This window comes from Anabas testudineus, chromosome 24 (assembly GCF_900324465.2).
Source record: "Anabas testudineus chromosome 24, fAnaTes1.2, whole genome shotgun sequence".
NCBI classification, from domain to species: domain Eukaryota; kingdom Metazoa; phylum Chordata; class Actinopteri; order Anabantiformes; family Anabantidae; genus Anabas; species Anabas testudineus.
The window spans coordinates 3,523,393-3,546,046 of record NC_046632.1 but is presented as its reverse complement, the minus strand read 5'-3'; the positions used below and the strand labels follow the sequence as shown (position 1 = coordinate 3,546,046).

At 37.7% G+C, this 22,654-nt stretch overlaps 1 protein-coding gene across 1 annotated transcript; it reads right to left on the bottom strand.

The window, feature by feature from the left end:
- Positions 1-1,621: 1,621 nt before the first annotated feature.
- On the bottom strand, positions 1,622-22,073 carry LOC113148930 (adhesion G protein-coupled receptor F4-like). Its single transcript, XM_026340685.1, has 18 exons — positions 21,985-22,073; positions 19,791-19,851; positions 19,637-19,649; positions 18,923-19,072; positions 18,174-18,329; positions 17,890-17,948; positions 17,729-17,784; positions 17,318-17,436; positions 16,482-16,712; positions 15,759-16,001; positions 15,459-15,599; positions 14,783-14,979; positions 13,820-13,996; positions 8,789-10,102; positions 8,407-8,448; positions 8,230-8,259; positions 4,520-4,593; positions 1,622-2,906 (listed from the first exon to the last, which is right to left on the bottom strand). Exons 2-17 carry the CDS (start codon positions 19,842-19,844, stop codon positions 4,528-4,530), a joined length of 3,048 nt encoding a protein of 1,015 aa, XP_026196470.1. The 5' UTR covers positions 19,845-19,851; positions 21,985-22,073; the 3' UTR covers positions 1,622-2,906; positions 4,520-4,527.
- Positions 22,074-22,654: the final 581 nt, after the last annotated feature.

The window sequence follows — 22,654 nt, the reverse complement described above, 5'->3', positions numbered from 1 at the left end:
CATGCCAGTTTCAAAGTGTAACACATGCAGAACCTTTTCGTGCTGGGATTAGACCACTAGTAGGCCCACAATTAATAAAGAAAAACATATACAAAAAATCTAAAAACATATACAAGTACGATTTTGAGGTATATATACACTGTAAAAACAGAAAACAACCTTTATAAATTAAGGTCTGCACTATACAGCACCTGTGGTTCACACACAGGAAGAGAGCAGTTATCTGTCTGATAGAGTGCCTCTAAAAAGTATTCACCTTTTTATTTACATTATAAATCAATCGTGGTTATGGACATGTCTCCAGTCTATCACAGAGCAAACAAGTTGGCAATTCTGACCTAAAATATCTCAAAGATTCAAATTCAAACATTCAAAAAATCTTTATTAATGCCAGAGTCAAATAGTTTTGCCTTATTACAGTTGCTGTCAATTCAGACACATAAAAAGGAATTACCACCAGAAAAGATCTACACCAACACAAATAGAAAATCACATCAATACAAAAACTCAAAATATGCACAGAATATGTAAAGATGGATGACAATAGGTCAATAATAACAGTCATAAATACTGATTCTGATTTTCCTGTCCCTTAGGCAGAGGGGGAAGGAGTTGTTTTGAGGTCCACAGGCAGAAAGGATCTCGTTGAGTGCTGTGGAACACTTGATGTGGATCTGTCTCCATATTAAGCTGAGGCCTCTGACTCATTCCTCACTTTCTAATTGTACAATGCTATCTTTTCAAAATTTGACCTTGGAATATGAGGTCACAAAAAGAACCCTTCTGTTCCCTCTGTCCATTTCTGAAATGTGTTGCTTTATCTTCTTAAAATTTTAGTTTATGAGATTTACGTTATAATTTGTTTTTATCCACATTATTTTAGGTTTTACACAGTGTCCCAACTTTTTTTTGCTATTGAGTTTGTAAATTGTCTAAAAACATGTGAATGAAGAATGACGTCTTTAAATTCACCTGTGTGTCTTTTGATAACTTCTAATGTACTGTATTATTTACAGATTCCTGTCATTATGGTTGGTCATAAGCCTCAAATCAATGTCTGTATTGGTATTGGGGAAAAAATTTCAAATGTATGAAGTGATAGCAGAGATGTTCATAAGCCCAAAATGCAAATATGAGTTCAGATCTGTAGTGTTTCCAGAATAGTCTACTATCTGTTCTCCAGTCTAAAAGTTACCTGTGTCTCCCTCATGGACGCTGAGTGAGCTCCACCTATTGGACAAAAGGTCCTGGTGTCTAAGCCTGGTTCCACCTTCTCCACGCTGCCACCCCTTTCCCTTTTTGGTGCAATAAAGTTTAAGATAGGTCCACATTATTCTTTTTGGGTCCACATTATGTAATTATAACTATAATTTTTTGACACATTTCCAAAAATAGAGATGGCAAAAACTTTAAGGACGACAAGTTGGGATGCACATGTGCAGTACTTGTAAAACATTTTACTTATGATATTTTGTTCCTTTTTGAACTGACAGCTCACATGGTCTCTTTTGCGCTGTGACACTGCTGAAGCAAATGTGGAGATGTAATTATTTAACTTATCTAGGAAAAAATCAACAAATTAAAAAAAATGTCAACACATTTAGAATAGTCAGAGCTGATTCATATATTTATTGCAACAGTTACAGCACTCCATGTTTGTGAGTTTTTGCATGCCTTACATGTATACTTGTTCCATTACCAAGAAAAGTGTTAATCACATTGACACTATTTGGACAACACTTAAATCAAAACCACAAAATGCAAATCATACACACATGTTACATCTGAAATACACACTATATTATGGAGGGAAACAAGCAAGCCTCAGAACGTGTTTGTGGTGATCAACCAAACAAAGGAGCCTGATACATGCAAAAACAAAACAAAACAAACAAACAAACAAACAAAAAAACATAAACAAAACAGAAGGTGTATTGCTCACAGGTGTAGTGGCCACCGTATTTAAACAGAAAGGTAATGGGGATGGAGGATTTATTCTTTCATTTAATGAAAACACAATTTTCAATTAAGGAAAATTTTATTTTTAAGTTGAAATGGGGACAATTAGCCATCGACACTGGTAAAATTCAGAATTCAATTCAAGATACTTGAGTTATATACTATAAAACAAACTTTACTTATAAAGGCTTACTTACTAATATAAGAAGAACTAATCTATAAAGCAGGATAACAGTGGATAAACACTGACATATATACAGTGAAAAACATAATTTAGAAACCAGAAACATAAATTATGTTTAGTAATAAATAAAATAAAATAATTGTTGTACTTTGAAGATGGATAACATTTGTGGAGGATCTGTTCTAAGAAAAAAAAATATCCAAATGTAAATATTTACTAGATTGACTATGGCTTAATGTTCAAACCTCTACTTATTTTACTAATATGTATACACTGACCAGCCACAAACCACAGAAACAAGTGACTGGTTAAGTGAACATAGATTTTCTCATTACAGTCACCATCATATTAGGCAGCTATCAGGTCTGATGAATGAGGTTTTCATTTACATCATGTGGACGAGCACGTGTGTGTGCCCAGATTCACTATGATTCCACCTCACAACTGACACAACTGAGCTCTTGCTGCTACATATCTGGAGACCATGCCTTGTTGAATCAGAGCTATTTTTGGCCTACATGACATCAGGCATGTGGCTGATTTGTGTACATTATAATATTTAATTAAAATAAACATTGCATGAATGAATTTTATATTTCATCAGTTTTAGCTGCAGTTATTAATACTCTACATATTTGGAGCTCTATAGGATAAATTATATAAGACAAGGTCTATATATAATCTAAGACAGAAAGAATCTACGATGCTCTCTCATATGTAGTAGAGCCGCATACATGAACATGTGAGTTTCCTTATCCCCAATCTGAAATATAGAGATGACAAATATTTAGAACATGTATAAACTGGGTTCACAAAACTAAGATAAAATAATTCCACTTTGAGACAGCAGGGCTGATGTTACAGGATCAATCATTGCCACAGCAAAACCTAACAATAACAACAATAAAAACTATTTTCATTGTTAAGTTTGTGTAAATTAACCAGAACTGTGCATTGGCATAGTGCATGATGGATGAACAGGGCCCAATAAAAGCACAGTTCAGAGGTAGTATTAGAAATGCATAAAAACTGGCTCCTGGTTAGTGGTAAATTTCCTTTTTTACTCTTATTTTATAGCATTTTAAAATCTTCAAACTTTAACCTGCTGCTATAAAATGAGGATCTGCATCTGATCTATTAAAACTCATCATTTGTTCTGATCCTGTAACATTTTAAAAAACTGAAAACATGGTGACTAAATAAATGTGACTCTTTCTCTAACCTTAACTCACTTGTTTCAATTTATTTTGTAAATGTTAGTCTTTGTACATAAATATTTACTGAAAAACAATACAATGCTACCAAAAAAAACCCTTGTGTCATAAAAGATGTAGCAAATCCTTAAAAAGCTGGGACACTGTAAAATCTCATAAACGTATATTTTATTCACCTTAGAACATCATTCAATTCCTTAGAAAAAAAAGGGTGAAGTTTAAAATCGATGGCAGCAACTCAAAAAGCAACTAGACAACATTTACCACAGTGCAGCATCCCCTCTTCTTCTAACAACAATCTGTAACCACCTAGGACCAGTTGCTGAAGTTTTGGGAGAAAAAAGTTGACGATTCTTGTCTGACATAGGATTCTACCTGCACAACAATCCTCATCCTTAGTAATCTTTTGTGTTTAAAGATGCACCAAATATTCAATTAGTGTAAGGTCTGGCCTTTCATTACCTAGAAGTTGCTGCTGGAAACTGAATCTGTGACCATCATAGTTTATGCTCATGTTGTAGTCGAAGTGCATCAACTGTGTTTTGAATCATTTCCAAAACTAGAAAAAGTACCTGACGGTTCATTCACCAGTAATGTATTAAAGGCGACGTGTAACTGATGTCCAAGTTTTGTGTCACACTAAACGGCATGCCGCTAAAGTAGGAGTGCTGGTTACCTGTGTTGATTTTAATGCAGTACTGTCTGAGGTGCCTGAAGATCACAGACATCTAGTATTGTACTTTAACCTTGTTCCTTGCACACAGTGATTTCTCTACATTCTCTTTTGATGCTATTATGTATTGTAGATTTTTCCAGGATTGGTAGACCTCTGGTCACAAAAGACAGGACTCTCTAAGATGATCTTTTTATACCCAGTTATGTAATTGACTTACAATATAATCTACTTAGTTGCAAAATGTTGCAAAATTCTTCCAGCCATGTTAGCACCACTTTTTGCTGCCATCAATTACAAAATTACTATATTTTTTTCTTCAAATTGTACTTCTTAAGTTTAAACATTGATAATCTACTGTATGTTCCACTGTAACTTAAATATGGGTTTATGAGATTAGCAACTCCATTAGTTTTGTTTTTTTATGTAGATTTAACACAGTGTCCCAACTTATTGTGGAATCATAGTTGTCATAAAAACATCACTGACCTTGGTCTTCATTTGTCTTTTGGGTCTGTAGCTGAAATCAGATTCATAGTGTCACTTTTTCCTTTTGATTTTGCCTGAGGAAAAAAAAAGAAGTTATTGTGCACATTTCACACCATTGGAAGGACAATGCTAATTACAGTAATTTGACTGATTTTATTTGTTCATTCATTCATTCATTCATTCTCATCCGCTTATCTGGGGCCGGGTCGCGGGGGGAGCAGCTTAAGCAGAGATGCCCAGACTTCCCTCTCCCAGACACCTCCTCCAGCTCTTCCGTGGGGACACCGAGGCGTTCCCAGGCCAGCCGAGAGACATAGTCCCTCCAACGTGTCCTGGGTCTTCCCCGGGGCCTCCTCCCGGTGGGACATGACCGGAAAACCTCCCCTATGAGGCGTCCCGGGGGCATCCGAAACAGATGCCCAAGCCACCTCAACTGGTCCCTCTTGATGCAGAGGAGCAGCGGCTCTACTCCAAGCTCCTCCCAGGTGACTGAGCTCCTCACCCTATCTCTAAGGGTGCGCCCAGCCACTCTACGGAGGAAACTCATTTCGGCCGCTTGTATCCGCGACCTTGTCCTTTCGGTCATGACACAAAGCTCATGACCATAGGTGAGGGTAGGAACGTAGACTGACCGGTAAATCGAGAGCTTTGCCTTTCGGCTCAGCTCCTTTTTCACCACGACGGACCGGTGCACCGACCGCATTACTGCTGCCGATGCACCAATCCGTCTGTCAATCTCACGCTCCCTTTTACCCTCACTCGTGAACAAGACCCCAAGATACTTAAACTCCTCCACTTGAGGGAGGATCTCCCCCCCAACCTGGAGGGTGCAAGCCACCTTTTTCCGGTTGAGAACCATGGCCTCGGACTTGGAGATGCTGATTCTCATCCCAGCCCCTTCACACTCGGCTGCAAACCGCCCCAGTGCCTGCTGGAGGTCCCGGTCTGATGAGGCCAACAGGACAACATCATCTGCAAAGAGCAGAGATGAAATCCTGTGATCCCCAAAGCGGAATTCCCTCCGACCCCTGGCTGCGCCTAGAAATCCTGTCCATAGAAATAATGAACAGGATCGGTGACAAAGGGCAGCCCTGTCGGAGTCCAACATGCACCGGGAACAAGTCTGACTTACTACCGGCAATGCGCACCAGGCTCCTACTCCAGTCATACAAGGACAGAATGGCCCTTAACAAAGGGTCCCGAATCCCGTATTCCCGAAGTACCCCCCACAGGATGCCCCGAGGGACACGGTCAAACGCCTTCTCCAAGTCCACAAAACACATGTAGACTGGATGGGCGAACTCCCATGAACCCTCGAGCACCCTAGCAAGAGTATGGAGCTGGTCCAGTGTTCCATGGCCAGGACGAAAACCGCATTGTTCCTCCTGGATCCGACCCCTCCTCGAAATGCCACCTTACTGTGGTGGAGGGGTTTGCGTGTCTGAATGACCCTAGGAGCTATGTTGCCGGGGGCTTAAGCCCCTGGTAGGGTCTCCCAAGGCAAACAGGTCCTAGGCGACGGGCCAGACTAAGAGCAGTTCACAAACCCCTTCTGATGAAAATTAAATCAAGGACTGTTACGTCGCCCGGATCAACGTCACCGGGGCCCCACCCTGGAGCCAGGCCCGGGGTTGGGGCATGTAGGCGAGCGCTTGGTGGCCGGGATCTTTCCCACGGGACCCGGCCGGACTCAGCCCAAAGGAGCGACGTGGAACCGACTTCCTGTAGGCCCACCACCCGCAGGAAGGAGCATAGGGGGCCGGTGCAGTGTGGATTGGGTGGCAGTCATGATTTTATTTGTAAGACACTGGGGTTTTAGATAAAGTGGATATGAGGTGAAATGCATGTTTCAAGGCCCAGCAATTAACTTGGGCAGTTTTCCAAGAGGTAAAGCTTTGTCTCATCAGTCTATAAATATTTGTAGCCAACCTCCCCCACACATTCCAATGGTCATTCACTCCTACTTAGGTTGTCGGTGATGTCAGTAACTGTTGTTTGTAGGTTTTCTTCTCAGTCCTCACAATGATTATATTATTTGCTCTTCTATTTAAAGTATGTTACTTATTACACCAGTGGTTTCTTTCTTTTTCAGAACACTTCAAATTGCTTTATTGGCCATGTCCAATGAGGGACACACAAAAGCTTGTGCAATACCTCTGTTTTTCCCTCTTTTCTCAGATTCTAAATAAAATAGTGTCAGACAAAACCTGACATTCTGAGCCTTAACTGACACGCATGTTTTGACATTATATGAGGCATATACAAATATATGAGGCTAGAACAGTGATAACAGTATTTACTACTGAAAATGTAAATTTGGAATTAAAAACAAAGTTGTCATTCTTAAAAACCCTGTATATGCATTTTATATTTAATCATGTCATGTCATGTGCAGTACGTATGTGCATGGAAGTAAACAAGAATGCAGCTGTATACACCCCAATTACGATAAGAACCTTCAAGTTTTGCTTGGACATAGGTATCTCCCCAAATATTAAATGTCCACACTTTTCCTCCTTTGACTACCTCCATTACTGCCAGCAGCCATGTCTGTTATTATCCAAGCTCACACTGGCTCAGAGTTATGATGTATGTCAAACATCAGAGACGTCAAAGTAAGGTAAAATGCGGCCTGACTGTTCAGACAGAGGTTGCATTGGAAAACATCTGATATGTATCTGTGAGGACCACACAGTGGCCAAGGTCTGATAAAAAACAAAAATAATAATAATAATAAATTGGATTTCATGTCACTTGGGCTTTTCAGACTGATATAAAGAAATCAGATATGGGCAAAATATTTGGGCCACCTTTGTCTGCATTCTCAATGTAGCTTTTGGGTGGACGAGTCCAAAACCCAACTGATGTTATGAGATTCTTGACTATGTTACTGAACACTACATAGACTATTGTTTATGATTGCTGTATTTTGTGGATGAAATATTTAAATCAGCAAAACAGAAAATTTCCTTTTATTTCCTTTAACTTCTGATGCAGTGTATTCTGGAAATCTGTTGTAGTACAGAGCGGGAGTCATATTGTACATTTAGGTTCTATATTTTAATAGGATAGGGTTACTGATATTGGATGGCATCTGTGTGAATGCAGAAATTGTATGTCGATAGTACAGTAAGTCCAACTGTGAAAGGGAATTTACCCTGGGTGCCATTGGGAATTTAACAACTCTGAAGTAGTAGAAGAAATAATTTGAATGTTTATACAATTATACTTTATAGGCTCAAACCTTACACTTTAAATTGCCTTCTGTTGTGATTTGGCTCTACACAAATAAAATTAAATTGAATGTAAGAAAATCAGGAGGTGCAACTAAGAAACGAAAGATATTTCTATTCACTAAAATCAGAACAGCCCGCTGAACGAACACAACTGATGTCTCCTGTCTCTGCTTTTTCCTGGATAAAACAGGATACATACTGTGCCTGTCCACAGGTCACTCTAGCTTGAGGCTTGTGACACTACCACCATTAAAATTAAAATAAAATTGGGAGATTTTAATTTAAAAATAAAGCAATTTGTAAATATATAAAATAAGATGTACAGTATATGTTTTAAGTGAATGACATTTTGTCAGTAATGCCATCTTTGTTTTCAATGCTAAATTTTATTTTTAAATGAATTTTCAAATACTCTCTTGGCCACATACACTCACTGCAAGGTGTGATTCTAACAGAGCTCTAACATAAACTTACCAGTATGATCTTAAGCAGCTCCTCTTTAACCTGTGAAAAGCACAGAGTTTGATTTCACATTTAATAATAAAATAGCTGGCAACATTTCTGTACATGATGCAGCCTTTTGTTGGGCTACTAGGTTTAAACTCATGCTTCCTATGGCATACATAAGAATTCCTAAAATGACAAACCTACCTTCTGCTCTGTAAAACATCCTGTTATCAAAATGAAAGCACCCTGCAAGAGACAAAATATGTGTAACAGGTTTCAAACTGCTGTGCTACTGTTTAAAGAAAAGTGTGTTTGAAGAAATACTGTATAGCGCGTAGTTTGGAGTTTCTTTCCTAAATTCCAATCCTAATTATCCTGTATTAGCAATTAAAGTTTTTCGAACCAACACAACACATAATTTAATGTTCATTTGATGTGTAGCATCATAGATGGACTCTTTGTACAACCATGGTCACCAAAGTGGAACATAATCAATGCAACCCAACCAGATACATTTTTAGGTATGATGCTTCGCTCGGTGCTGCTCTAATATCAACCTCTGGGGTGTAGGTTGCTGTCAAATTACCTGGAAGGTGTTGAGTACGGTGAAACAGAAATCAACCCCATTATACAGGGGTCCGTCTTCCTTCAACATGAGCTTAAAGAAGCCAAAAATCCATGTTACTCCAAAGACAGGTGTTAAAAAGATCACCACCTTCAAGATGCTTTTAGCCGTCCCTTTATCATCTGCCTTGTTGATCTCTAGGATTGAGGACTTCATTAGTGTGAGGATGACAACCATCATGAAAAAGAGATTTGTCAAAATAACTGTTCCCACAGGAAGGAGAAAAGCATGCATCGAGCCCTCCAAAGGTTTTTCAAAAACTAGCCAGCACGTTTCCTTATCATAGTAGGGCCTATTGGTGTAGTAGGTGTACACATAGCTGGATCCCACTATGAGCACTGGGCAAACATAGCCCACAAAGCTGGAGAAGACAATGAAAACTCTTTTCCTTAGTGGGCTGAAGACAAACATGAGCTGGTGGACGAGCACGATGCTCAGACACAGCATCCAGCAAAACATGGCCAAATAAAACAGGTGTTTACATACGGTCAACACTAGGCACCAGGTCTCAGAGAGAATATCAGGAGATGTAGAAGCCAAAAAACTGACGTCGGCGAGCAAGAGGAACACGGCGATGTTCACCATAGCTGTGTGACGGAAATGTGAAAGATTGGTCTTGACCACAGCCGACCACACTAGAGATTCAATGGTGAGGAAGATCAGCAAGCAACAGACGGATACACCCAGACCCACATTGGTGATTATATCCAAGACTTTACTCGATGCAGGTACTTCACCTTTGGACATGAGCACAGAAAATGGAGTCAGGTGGGTGCACTCACACACTGTACGGTTTTCATCACTGGTGTTCATCACAGTACATCCTACATCTGACCAGTTCCCCGCTGCAGTGTTCCAGAAGACGCATAAAGCTTTAGTGTTGTTCAAATGGTCATTGGGGAACTCCAGCCTAATGTTTACAGATGGATCGTTGTTGTCCTCCAGTGTGGCTGATAATAAGAGTCTAGTAGGTGTCATGTTCATATAATTATTTCTTAATTTATACATTAGATTTTTCACAGCAACAGTTTTAAGTGTTCCATTGGTCTTGTTGATATTTACACCAATGTCAAACACAGATACATTGCATTCTGTACTAGAGCAGAATTTGAGTTCCAAATTTGGACTGTTGACTCCTTGACTTGTGTTAACCTTGATATTCTTCACCAGACCCTCCACAGACTGAAGGTAAGTTGACGACATGGTATGACGAACTGAATCATTCACTGCACTCCAGTTGTTGTTCACCATATTGCTTGCTGCATTAATAAAACTCTGAAATGGAATTGAAAGAAATTTTAAAAACTGTGCTAAGTTACATCTTTCTCATGTGAGAAATTTCTTTCAAACCATAAACTCTCCATTGCATCCTCTTAAACCTAACCACAACAGAATTTGAAGCTGTACTAAACCCCTTTTTGTGGTCATGGAGATTGTTTTGCTTGTTATACTTTTCTAGGAGAATGTTGAAATGTCTGGTTATTAGGGAGAGTCAGCTACCAGGGGTCAGATTTAGATCGAAAAACAGGCAGAGAACAGAATACCTCTCTGCCCTGCTCTGTTTCAGACAACATTTTGCAAATTAATGGCAGTAACACTTCTCAACTTGATTACTATGGAAAACGACATTTGTTCTATATACTTTATTATGTATCTGTATTACATGCCCATGAACATTTGTGTTTTCTTTCCACTTTTCCTTTTTTCTTTGGTTATTCTGTTTTTAAAAGTTTTATGGCTTAAGGCTATACGCATGCTGCTTTTAGTTGCAGAGTAATACCTAGTACCTACAGGTGGCAGTAGTGACTATTTTATGTGGGAAGATATTGGGTTTATATAGGTAGTACATTCCTTGTCAGTTAATTCTTGTAAGCAACACTTTCGTAGTTCCTAAATGGCTTTATAACTGTTAACTATAAAAACAGTAGGTAACATACAGTGCACTTCATAAAGTAAATAGTTAGTAGATTATTATTTACTGTGACTTGAAAGCCGTGTAAACATATAGCATACACAACAGCAGCCTGAATGGCAGTTTGCACTCATGTCAGACTGATCAGTGCTATAATAATGGGGTATAAATCCAATACTCTTTAAAAGCTGCTGACACCTGAAAATAAGGCTGTTAGAGGTTAAATAGGCTGTTCAAAGTCGACACATGATTGTGTCTTTTAGTCTTTGTAAAGGTTCCTCATGTCCCCTGATATTGTGATATTGATACTTAAGTCTGCTTGAAACTACTCTACTGATGTGTGCTACATATAAAGTGAGAATTATCTAAGGTGCTCTGTGCTCGGCAGTATAACAAAATAAACAAATATAAAGACACAATAATGTGTTTTCTTTAAACTTCCTCAGTCCTGGAATCATGACATACAGGTTTAAACACAACACAGTTACGATCAATGAGTTATTTAAAGCATTTTAAATGTAATCAGGTTCCTCTGACTGTTACTTTGGTTATTTAGGTAAAACTTCACACGATGAAGACATAACAATTAATTGTTTGACCTTTAGGTTACTGAAAGGCTGAACATGGTAGAATCAGAGCTCCGCCAAAAGAATAGAAGCTGAGAGGCCAAGTGGCCAAAAACCAAGTGGAATATTTATAGCCTTTGCAGTCAACTGGACCTTTAATAAGCTCTATGTACCGGTCCTTAGAAAGTTATCAATTAATTTGAATTTGTGTATACACTGTAATTATTATCCATTCATGTGTCTTTTACTTTTTCTTATCTGAAGGAGTCATATAAATCCTGTCTAGAGCTCCATGTTTCTCACAGTTCACAAGTCACTATACTTCTGTCTACAAATAAGTTTAGAATTCTATGTATTCCACCCTTAGTATTGTAGGCTAACTTAAAATGACCAATTACTGAATTTAATTCTGATGTGATACATGGGCTAGAGTAATAGAAGATCCTGTCATGAGCCCCATTTTTCCTCTGCCTGTCCCATGTCCTTATATTAATGCTATATTTATTAATTCTGTTTGTTCCAACTTTACTCATTGACCTTATTAGTTTCACCTGTGCCCCTCTGCTCCTATAAAAGCCTCCTTCAGTCTGCCTTGCATACAGCCTCCTTATTCCTTTCCCTTTCCCCCATTCCACACAGATTCTTTGAAAATAGACTCACTTTTTAATTGACTTGGTTCTGGCAATATATTTGGGCCCTCAAAAACACTCCTCTTCCAGCATGAACCCAGCCAGAACAAGGCTTGTTGGATATTTCTTTGTAAGCAAGAGTGAGAATACACCGTAGAGGTGCCTGTTCCCATTGGGTGCCTCACTCCAGTTTTGGCAAACTCCTTTAAAAAAAAACAAAGCTTGCCAGCCACAGACCTGTTCAGCCTCTTGCTTCATCCCCTGCAATCAGTTATTGTTGTGCCAGCTGCCCTCCTACGACCACACTTTATGTTGATTGCCTTCCTCACACAGACACCCATCCCTCTGAGCCCAGAGAAGCCACAAACAGCCCATGGAAAACAACTTCAACCCCTCATCATAAGCTTGTATTCTTTCCACCTGGTCTCCTAGACACACAGCATGTCCACCTTCCTTCTCTGCATCATGTCAACAAACCTACTCAACATGCCTTCCCTGTCCTACATAATAATAATGTAGGACAGGGTCTAAGAAGAGGATGGAGCCTCTACATTCATCTAGCAAACATATTGGCATCCTTTCTCCCATTGACAGGTCTAAGGAGTAGTAGAATGGTATCCATATACACATTGATGTTTAAGGTTGCTTTCACACCTACAGGATTTAGTTCGATTAAATCGGACTCAAGTTCGTTTTCCCTCTTGGTGCGGTTTGTTTTGTCCGGTGTGAACACTGTAATCGTACTCGAGTGCACACCAAAACAACCCCACTGAGACCCCCAAAATGAGGTAATCACTTAGCGAACTCTGGTGCGGTCCTCCTGGTGAGAACACGTACCGAACCAAAACGGGACCAAATGCTATGAATCGGATGATTTGAGGGCTTTGGTTAGTGTGTAAATTTTCATCTTTTTTGTTTGTCCACCTAAAACATGCTGTCTGATTAATGGAGGATAAACGTGGAGACGTGAGGAGGTGAAGTTCGTCACAGACACCAGGTTTGAAGACTCTGCAAGCGATGTAAGGTAAAAAACAATCAACGGGAAGACCAACCTGTGTTAACATTCATAGTGAAATCATCTCCCTATTGTCACACAAACGTACAGTAGTCCACAACACTTCACCTTCTTCCTGTATTAACTTTTAAGTTTCCGCAGCAGACACATCTGACCAATAAGCAGAGAGGACGTTCTCGTGTAGTTTGAAGTGACGTCTTTTGGCTCACTTGAAAACCGGACAGAGGAGAAATTGCTGCAATGTTACAAACTCATGAACTGATTCAGACCAAAGCAAATAAATTAAGGTGTGAAAGCAACCTAAGAGTGTTTTAAATTGCATTTAAGGTGAATGGTGTGAGTGGAATTTTGCTTGTCTATATTCATTCCAGAGTTATTATTTCGGGTACTAAATTCCCAAAACAAGATAATTTATACGGATATTTCCTTTGTGCTAAGTTTTTGCATCTGACCCCAGGTCTGGCTGAACTACATTTCCATCCAAACATTATTTTCAGGTTTTTCTATCTGGATCCAATACAAAAACAAAAAATGTTCTCTTAAAAGCTGTGTAACAGATCCAGTTCTAAATATTTGGAAATTAAAGATGAAATGTTGATATTTTGTCTTATGTTGATTTTTTGATGTCAAACCAGATGTTTTTTGTCTAGAAGAGCTTATGTACTGTAAGCCGGTGGCAGTCAGTCCATCCTTATCGCTCTACTTGCGATAAGTATGGGCTGACTTAATGTTTAATTAATCAAAAAAGCATCTCCATGACTCTTAGCATCTTAATTTGAAAAATGTTGGAAACAGTAAACCAAAGTAGCACCATTTGTCATTACTGCACATGTATAACAGTACAAGCATAAATAGTTAGTAGTGGCTTACAGGAAAGATATCCTCTTGCAAGACAGTATTGTCTGATGCACCGGACATGCGATTTAAAATGTCAATAGATGCAAATATGTCAGCAATATTGTTACTGGAGGTGGACGAAGAGTTGTTAAGTCCTTGAAATATGGTAACGGCCTTTTCTTGGGTAGCGCCTAGCCCCTTCAGGAAGTTCTAAAAATGAAAAACAAATATCTCCATGTAATAATTTACTAAAGCACAAATGACAACCTTACACAAAATGTTGATGGTATCTAAACTGCTGCAACTCTGAAATTAAACCAATGGACTCAAATTGAAAATGAAAATATTCCAATTTTAAGGTAATGAGATTAAGGTTACAGTAATAACACAACATCACAGCAGATAATTGAATGTATAGTGTAAGTATAGGAAATAATAATAATGATCATAATTAGCTTTACATGTATAAAATGACCACTTCGAAATTCTCCATCAGAACTCTTGCTACTATGTGATGTATTTTCACCTAGTTAATGATAAATAAATAATCATTTTGTGTTTTTTATTATCTTGTCAGTTAATTTATTCAATAATTTTATCAAAAAGTGACTTGGTAAAAAGGCAGAACTTGACAATGTGTACATTCTGAGCTTTGGTATATTAGATCTAGAACAGTATAGATAAAGAATGACTTTTTCAGACCTTTTCAAGTTTTCAAAATTGTGAAGTATTGTATACATATCTAAATAAACCTATACAAACTGCTCATTCAAAAAAAAACTCACATACTCTAATATCTTGGATCACCTTTGGCTTTGATATTTATATCATACCTTTATAAATAAAAAATGGGTTTAGACATTTGTAAATCCTTCCAATCTGTTTTGTTGTAGATTTTCCATACACTAAGGAAAGCTACACAGTCTCAAGATCATTCTTTTAGAATAATCTTATCATTAAATTAGTTAGAATTAGAATTAGTTAGTCCATACTCACATCTACGTCATTTACTACTTTGTTCAATTGTTGGTTGATGCAGTAGTCAAATACTGGCTGCCACTTTGGGCCTTCACAAGTGCGTGCCTTATAGCCAACTCTGCCACTTGGACATTCACGATTTACCACTGTGTTTTGAGCTGGGGTTTTGGGCCAAAGGACTTCATCTGTCTCATTCTCACAGAAACGTCTACCCACTTGTGGATAGATTAAGACAATCTTTAGTTAATAATAATTAGTAATTCAAAACAAAGAAATTAAATATTTTGACAGGAGATAATGCACTGCTCATCCAAAAAAAGTCACATACTCTAAAATCTTGGATCACCTTTGGCTTTGATTAAACACACATAAACACACACACATTCAGAGAGGAATCATTTAAATAAGCTTCTGCAATGTCTCAACATGTTTTCACACCCCGATTTGCATTAAGGTTTTAGTACCATGGTTGTTTAAGAAATGAAAAGATGCTCTGTGCAACAGTTAGGGTTAAACAACTTATTGCCAGCTGAAACATAATCAACCATGCAGTAAGTATCCAATGAAAGGCTCTTACTGTACCTATTTACTTAGTTAAATCCATGAGCAGTATATATATCACAATAAATAAAATAATAAGTTAAACTTACACAGAACAGTGAAATTATTTACACATTTTTAAGAAATCATGTACCATAAATCACTGGGATGTCCACTCTTGTGCTTCTTTCTTGGCCTTTAGTGTTTTTAAAAGTCACATTAAAATATTGTGCATCAGATGTTTCCTGGCAACTGATGGGAGCAGTGAATGTATAGACCAGGGAATCATTATTAGCTGTAATGAAAGAAAGGTATTAGCTTCTGGGTTTTGTTGGTTGGTAGTACAGACTTTATGAAGGAATGATGTAGTAGTTGTAGTAATTAAAATGGCATTTCTCTGTTATGCAGTATAACAGATACATTTAAAAGATAGATGATGATAGATATATCTTACATGTGTTATATAGAGTATTTCTCCCTGTACCCTTGTAGCTCCACCAAACCTCATACTTCTCTTCTGTAGTTTGTGGGATGGTGGTAAAGATAGTAATGTTAACACTGCCAGTCTGCTGTTGTGAACAGTCTCCTGTGAGAGGACTGGTTACCATTGTGATCACATCTGGGAGGAGTGCCACACTTAGGTGTTTCCTGGCTGTGTGTCTCACTGACCCAGTGATAAATCCACATTCATACGTTCCTATAAAAATTTTAATGATTTGTTATAGCTTCAATGGGCAGAATATGTGTGTGTTTATATATAAATAATCATATATATATATATATATATATATATATATATATATATATATATATATATATATATATATATATATATATATATATATATATATATATATATATAAATAATCAACATCTGTTAAATCAAACTGAACAAACATCCACAATACAAACACTAGCATCTGTGAGATTAAAAAAATTATTTTAGAGCAACACTTAAAGGCCCAAGGAAATCACTAGAGTGTAACCCACTCTATCACATCTCTGATCTCTGATCATGATTGTACAATGTGCCAGTCACTCAACAGGCACAATGGCCATGGTGAGACCTAATGGAGACAACTGCAACTAAAAAAAAAAACATTAATAAATACATTGACACATATTTTCTGTTTAGCCTGTGTCTCAATTTAGGGGACAGTGAAACTTCTGTACTTGCCTGCCCAGGCACCTGTCACATTCTTGACTGTAAGTGCAGTACAAGAGTTGTATTGTGGTGTGGTACAGTTATTGTCGAGTTGGACCACAGTGCCAGTGTTGAGTATAAAGCTCTGACCATTGTGAGCCATGTTCCAGCCAGCACTGTCTGTCGCCTCCTCAAAAGTACATTTCAACACTTGACTGGAATTATAGCACACTGTAGTGTTTGGGGACAACATAGTGACCATTCCTGTGTGAAGAAGACAAAATGAAAAAATAGGAATATGTAATAGTGAATGAAGCTAGGAATAGAACCTGTAGCCTTTCAATGGCTGTACTTTTGTTGACAGACAGTTGCTAAAAGAAGAGGGGACACTACATCATGGTAAACCTGACCGTGTCTCTCCTTTTTTGAGATGTTTTGTTATCATCCTTTTTTTTTAGATAGCATGTTTTTCACAACTTCCAATCTTTTTTAGGATTGTATTGTATATGCACATGTGCTGGACCTGGACTTCAGACAGGCAAGCTTGAAACTATAATCATTAACACAATCACAGGAAACATTGTATTGAGATCGAAGCTGTTTCTCTAGTGAAATAATCCCACTAACTCACAGTAAAACGTCACCAAGACCTTGCCTTGGTGTTGACACTATCTCTTGAGGCGACCTGAAGGAGGGTTGTCACAAACCAGACATGCCAGGTTTGCACATTTACAGTACTGTGAGTATGGCCACATACCGTCATATACCATCATAATGTACATCATGAACTAGAGGAAGCATGCAATACACAGATAAGCTAAATTATGATGATCTAAATTTGTGTTGAAACCGCAAAAGTCTATACTGACCTAAAGTGTTGACCCAAACTGTGGCTGACAGTGTGGTTTGCAGGGTTGTCACAATGTCTTGAAGTTTTTTAGTGTCCAGTCTGACACTGACTACTGCCTGAAAATCACTGTTGTTTCCGCTTTAAGATATTTGGAGCATAAAAGAGCAATAACACAGAGCATATTCATAGGGTTATTGACATGGACTTCTGCATTTGCATTATATTGGTTTGTTATTATATTAAGAACATCTGAAAGATGCGGGTCAGGTTTTTGTTTTTTCTTGGTCAGTATCACTGTAATACTTCCCTTATGTATAAAAATGTTTATATATGTGACATTGAGGCCTGTATTTCTATACATTCCTGTTTATCTTTGTATTGCTTTCCACACCCTCAAAAATAAATTTAATTACTTTACAAAGTACATTACCTTTTTGTTATGTTCAGGTACTGTAAGCCGTTCAGTCTTTGTAAGATATTTTGAAGCTTAGAAAAAAAAAAAGCATTGAATTATTTATATTTGACTTGTTACACTAGCTAACATTTTCTGGAATTTATGAGTGTTTATTTATGATGAGTGTGAGATGTTACCTGGGCAGATTTAGTTGTATCCCAACTCTGTGAAAGTGTTACTGTTCCACTGATATGAACTGTGTAAGGGGCAAATATTATCACTTATTGCAGCAAATAATCATCTTTGTACAGTAGAAATAGCTGGGCACATGAGTAACATCAAAACAAAGTCATATGCACAATTACAAAGATTATTGTGGCTGTTATTTCATTATGTCATATTAATTTATAAAAAAAATATACTGTAATATAACCGAAACAAGGAAAGGAAGAAAGTAAATGAAAGGAAATAAAACTGGTACCGTCGACTTTGTGAACGCAGAGTGGTGTGATGTCGGACACATTGGCTTTACAAGTAGTTTCAGTGCAACAGTTGTAGTAGTAGCACACATCATTGCTCCAGGTGTAGCCAGTAGAACAGTTACATTCTGTAGCCTCATTTCCAACAATAAGACACTCTAGGAAGAAAAGCACCATCCTTTCAGTCAACAACATTAAACATATTCATGAGTATTATTTGAAGTGAAAAAAGGTGTGTCCATAAGACAAGTCATACCTTGTATACACACACACACACACACACACACACACACACACACACACACACACACACACACACACACACACACACACACACACACACGCACACTCTTTGGTTCATGTTTTTTGTCCACGGTGTGATTATGAGAGAGGATGGGCAATGAGTACAGTCACATTTGACCAAAAGAAGAGGAAGGAACATAATTGCCAATCAAGCTGTTGGGATTGTCTCTAGTCAGCCTGGAGGCTATGAATGCATCCATCAGTCCATGAGAGCTACTCCACCGCCATGCCATTCTAGGACCCGATAAGACGGCCTAGGAAAGCGTATGTTCCGGCTAACAGGTCTGCCAGCTAAACAATATGCAGTCCAGAGGGGAATTGTATCTCTTTTATAAATTACATCTCTAAAATGAACGGTTTAGTTTATGTCAGCAGTGCTAAAGCTCCCTACTTTCTCTCCCCTATCACAGTAATAACCAGAGAAAGAAGAAAGTGCTCCACATGGTACCTGCTACCAGTTCATTTTGTGAGATGGTCACTGTGTAGTCAGCTCCTTGTGTACTGTTCAGTTGCAGGCTTTTTGTATTCAAAATTGACAAGATGGCCTGGGCATCCACTGTGTAGTTACTCTCCACTACCAGCTCAGCAATGTAATCTCCTAAAACAACATGATATGCGTTAATAATAATAATAATAATGACAAACTTTGTTGATCCCCTTGAGAAAATTGTTGTTTGGACAGCTGCAGTGGAGGCCAGTGCCACTGCAGGGTGTTGATGTATTGATCTTGGGCACCTCTACATGTAGACAAGAGGAACTGAAAGCTGAACCAGTGACTGTGGGTTTATAGACAAGTGAGCTAACTGCTGCCCCTAAAATGCAAACCGCATTGTTAGCAGAATTCAAACCTGCGGGGGGAAACCCCAATGAATTTCTAGTCCATCACCTTAACCGCTTGGCAACAACAACTTTAAACATGTGCTCATGGGGAGATTTAGCCATGTTGGAGCAATGATACTGTAGCCACTGGAAGAAGAGAGTTTATACTCTCTTTATACTCTATTATACATAATTTAGTTTTAACAGCAAAATGATACATTTCATCACTGCGTGATTAAAATGTAAATTTGCAATCTGTTGAGTTATGTCCAGAATAAATCCTGGCCCTGTCTTGTCAGGTTTTGCTGAGGTATTTATTTTATAAAGTAGCCTAGTGACTCACCTGGACAAAGGACCTGCAACAGCAAGAACAAGCATGTCATGTTGTCATATGGGTAACTTAGATGTATCTTGAAATTATATATATAAATGATGCCTTTATAGCATGATACCTTGACATATAGAAAAATATAACACAGTCTGAGTTGTGTAATTACCTGACAGCAGATGTATAAAGCTCCCATCAGAAATAGAAAAACTCTAGAACACATTGTTTCTCTGTGGGGAGAAAGATGTGAAAGTATATTACCAATTACTGAACAAAGATACTAAAGTGTTTCCAAAATAGTTGGGACTTTGTGTAACATTTTTTAAGTCTGTATCAATGCATTTGCTCACTTAAAGTTAGGGTCATCTGTTAGTACCCTGTGGTTTAATCTTTATACATGAAAATACCATGAAATAAAAGCAGACATTTTAAACCTTTGTCACATATTAATTGATCTTAAACCAAAACCTTTAAAAAAACCTGTATGTGCATCTAGAACCAGCCAGTACAATTGAGGTGCTGCAAATACTGTGATTTCTCATTCAGTAAATTCTTTAGAGCTTCATAACTTAAAACATTTCTTGCAGTTACTACCGTGACTGATTGTAACAAATGGGTTTAAATTCTACTGTATGAAGAAGATCAAACGACAACGATGCCTTCTCTGTGCCTGAGCTCATTACGGGTGGACTGAGGTCACGTAGAAAACTGTCTGGTGATTCTTTTTATAAATCATGCTGAATGATACCTATGAGTCTTCTTTTCCCTGGAAGTCACTCATTTGTATAATGGAAATTTCAAAGCAAATGAGTCCTCCACATTGCTGAAACCAACCCAGACGCTGAATGCTGCTGAATATGAGGTCCAATCAGATGGCAAAAACAACATTTCAACACAAAGTGCAACCACAGACACGTAGCTGCACATATTCTCTGGATTATTTTGAAATAATCACTAATATTAAGCCCAAGATTAATCAATTAATCTCATAGTCACTTAAGGTAGTTAACAGCTGTAAACACAAACATTGACTTTTCAGTGATGTCATGGTGAATGTGTTACTCAATTAGTATATACAGGTGGCTGTATTACACTTTTAGCTACCTGGTCAATTCAATTCCTCTACATGCTTTAGCCTATCACACTATTTAGCTGCTCAATGTTCCTAAAATAGCATATTTTAAAGTGCCGGGCTGTTTCCAGCTGGTGTATCAGACCTGCTTTTGCTTCTCTACACAATAAACCGGAAGGATTCTAGAAAACTGTTTTGTGATTTTCAGCAACTACATTTAAAATTTTTAAATATAAATGTACACACAATATTTATGTCTGATTCTATAATAATGAGTGAATAATCATGCCACAGTCACAGTTTCATTTTAAACAGGGCCTATAAATGCCATAAAAATCTTAATACTGTAATACAAACCCTCCGTGTCTGGATCACTTTGACAACAGTCTTTGTGTCATATGGTTTTATTGGACCATTTTATTAGTTGTTACAACACATCTTATCATCAGCTATCTTTTTTTCCTTTTTTTTGCATCACTTTGCATTTTCAAGTATGAATACAATCAGAAGTTATTAGTTTTCACCACACTTTGTGACAGTTACAGTACACCCGTGGGAATCCTTTTAGTATAAAAATAACCTGAAACTTGAACACATTTTCCAATACAATTTAGGAAAACGCTGAAAGAAATGTGAACCTTTGTCTTCTCTAACTGGTTTGAGTGCCTTTGGCAGCATGAACATCAGATAAATCTTTTTGAAAACTGCACTACTTTAGCTTGGATGTATTTTAGCCCATTCCTTCTTTAAGAAGAGCTTTAACTTGGAAGTACTGGCTGACTTCCTCACATCATCATCTTGGTGATCACACTACGAGAGAACAAGAGTTCTCTGGGCCTTGGAAGATATTCTGTTCAACCATTGGACCAAAGTAAACGGTAAATGGTAAATGGTCTTCACTTACATAGCGCTTTTCTGCCTAGCTGGTTCTCAAAGCACTTTACACTGCATCTCATTCACCCATTCACACACACAAGCATACACAGACTCACACACCGATGGCAGAGCTGCTATGCAGCTGACCTGACTCACCATATAGTATTGTTTTTGTTTTTTTTGGATTAGAAATTTTACACTAAATGAGACATTTGTACACCTAATTTAATTTGTTTTCAACACAGAAACAATAATCACATGGCAAGCTGACGTTGGAAAGAATATGGTTGTTACATTAAGTCAGACAAATTTTTATACACTTTTTAAGATAAAGATATAGAATCAAGATTATAATTGCTATGTAGATCTAACCACAATTTCACATCTCTTTTAAAAATAGAAAAAACGATCTTACCATAGACATAGACCACACAGAAGCAAACGATTAATTTGTCAACCTTGCTTCAGTTAGCAAACAGAAATCTACCTGTGCTCAATAACTACGAGGTGCACACGTAAATTAAAATCAAGGTAATGAGCACATCAGTTGAACACTGCAGGATGGATTGTGTATGTGGGGTGGAGGGTGTGGGGGGTGGTCTCATAGAGCATGACATTGTGATTTTTGTTTGCAAAATATTTGCATTGATGTCATGTTTCCAGACTGACATGAAAGTCAGTCTGTTTGCTGCTCTTTGAGTCAGTTAGTCTCCTAAAACCTTCTCTTCTGCTATCATAAAGCTCCTTATTTACTTCTTCTGTACACTAAACACTTTCTAGCACACAGTTTAAATAGCTTTGCATCATGTAAAAGAAGTGGATGATAAATAAATGACTAATAATCTTTACTATAGAAAGATTAAAATTTGACTCATAGTGGAAAGTAATCAAGTACGTTGACCCAACTTACTGTAATACTGTAGACATACTTAAACACACTTTTGAAGTACTTGAGTAATATACTTCCCAGTTACTTTGAAAATTAAGGTTCTTATAGTATATAATTATAATAAAATTAAGCTTATAAACACATAATGCAGGAAACAGAACCAGACACCTTTCATCTTCAGTTTTACATTTTGAAC

What these genes read in the sequence shown, in the direction of transcription:
- LOC113148930 (XM_026340685.1), bottom strand. Translation starts at nt 19,844, where the DNA reads ATGTGTTCTAGAGTTTTTCTATTTCTGATGGGAGCTTTATACATCTGC. An exon ending in TGTGACAGGTGCCTGGGCAG is followed by an intron (nt 16,002 to 16,481) that starts GCAAGTACAGAA and finishes AAATTTTTATAG; the next exon opens with GAACGTATGAATGTGGATTT. An exon ending in AAGTAGTAAATGACGTAGAT is followed by an intron (nt 13,997 to 14,782) that starts GTGAGTATGGAC and finishes TTTCATTTTTAG; the next exon opens with AACTTCCTGAAGGGGCTAGG.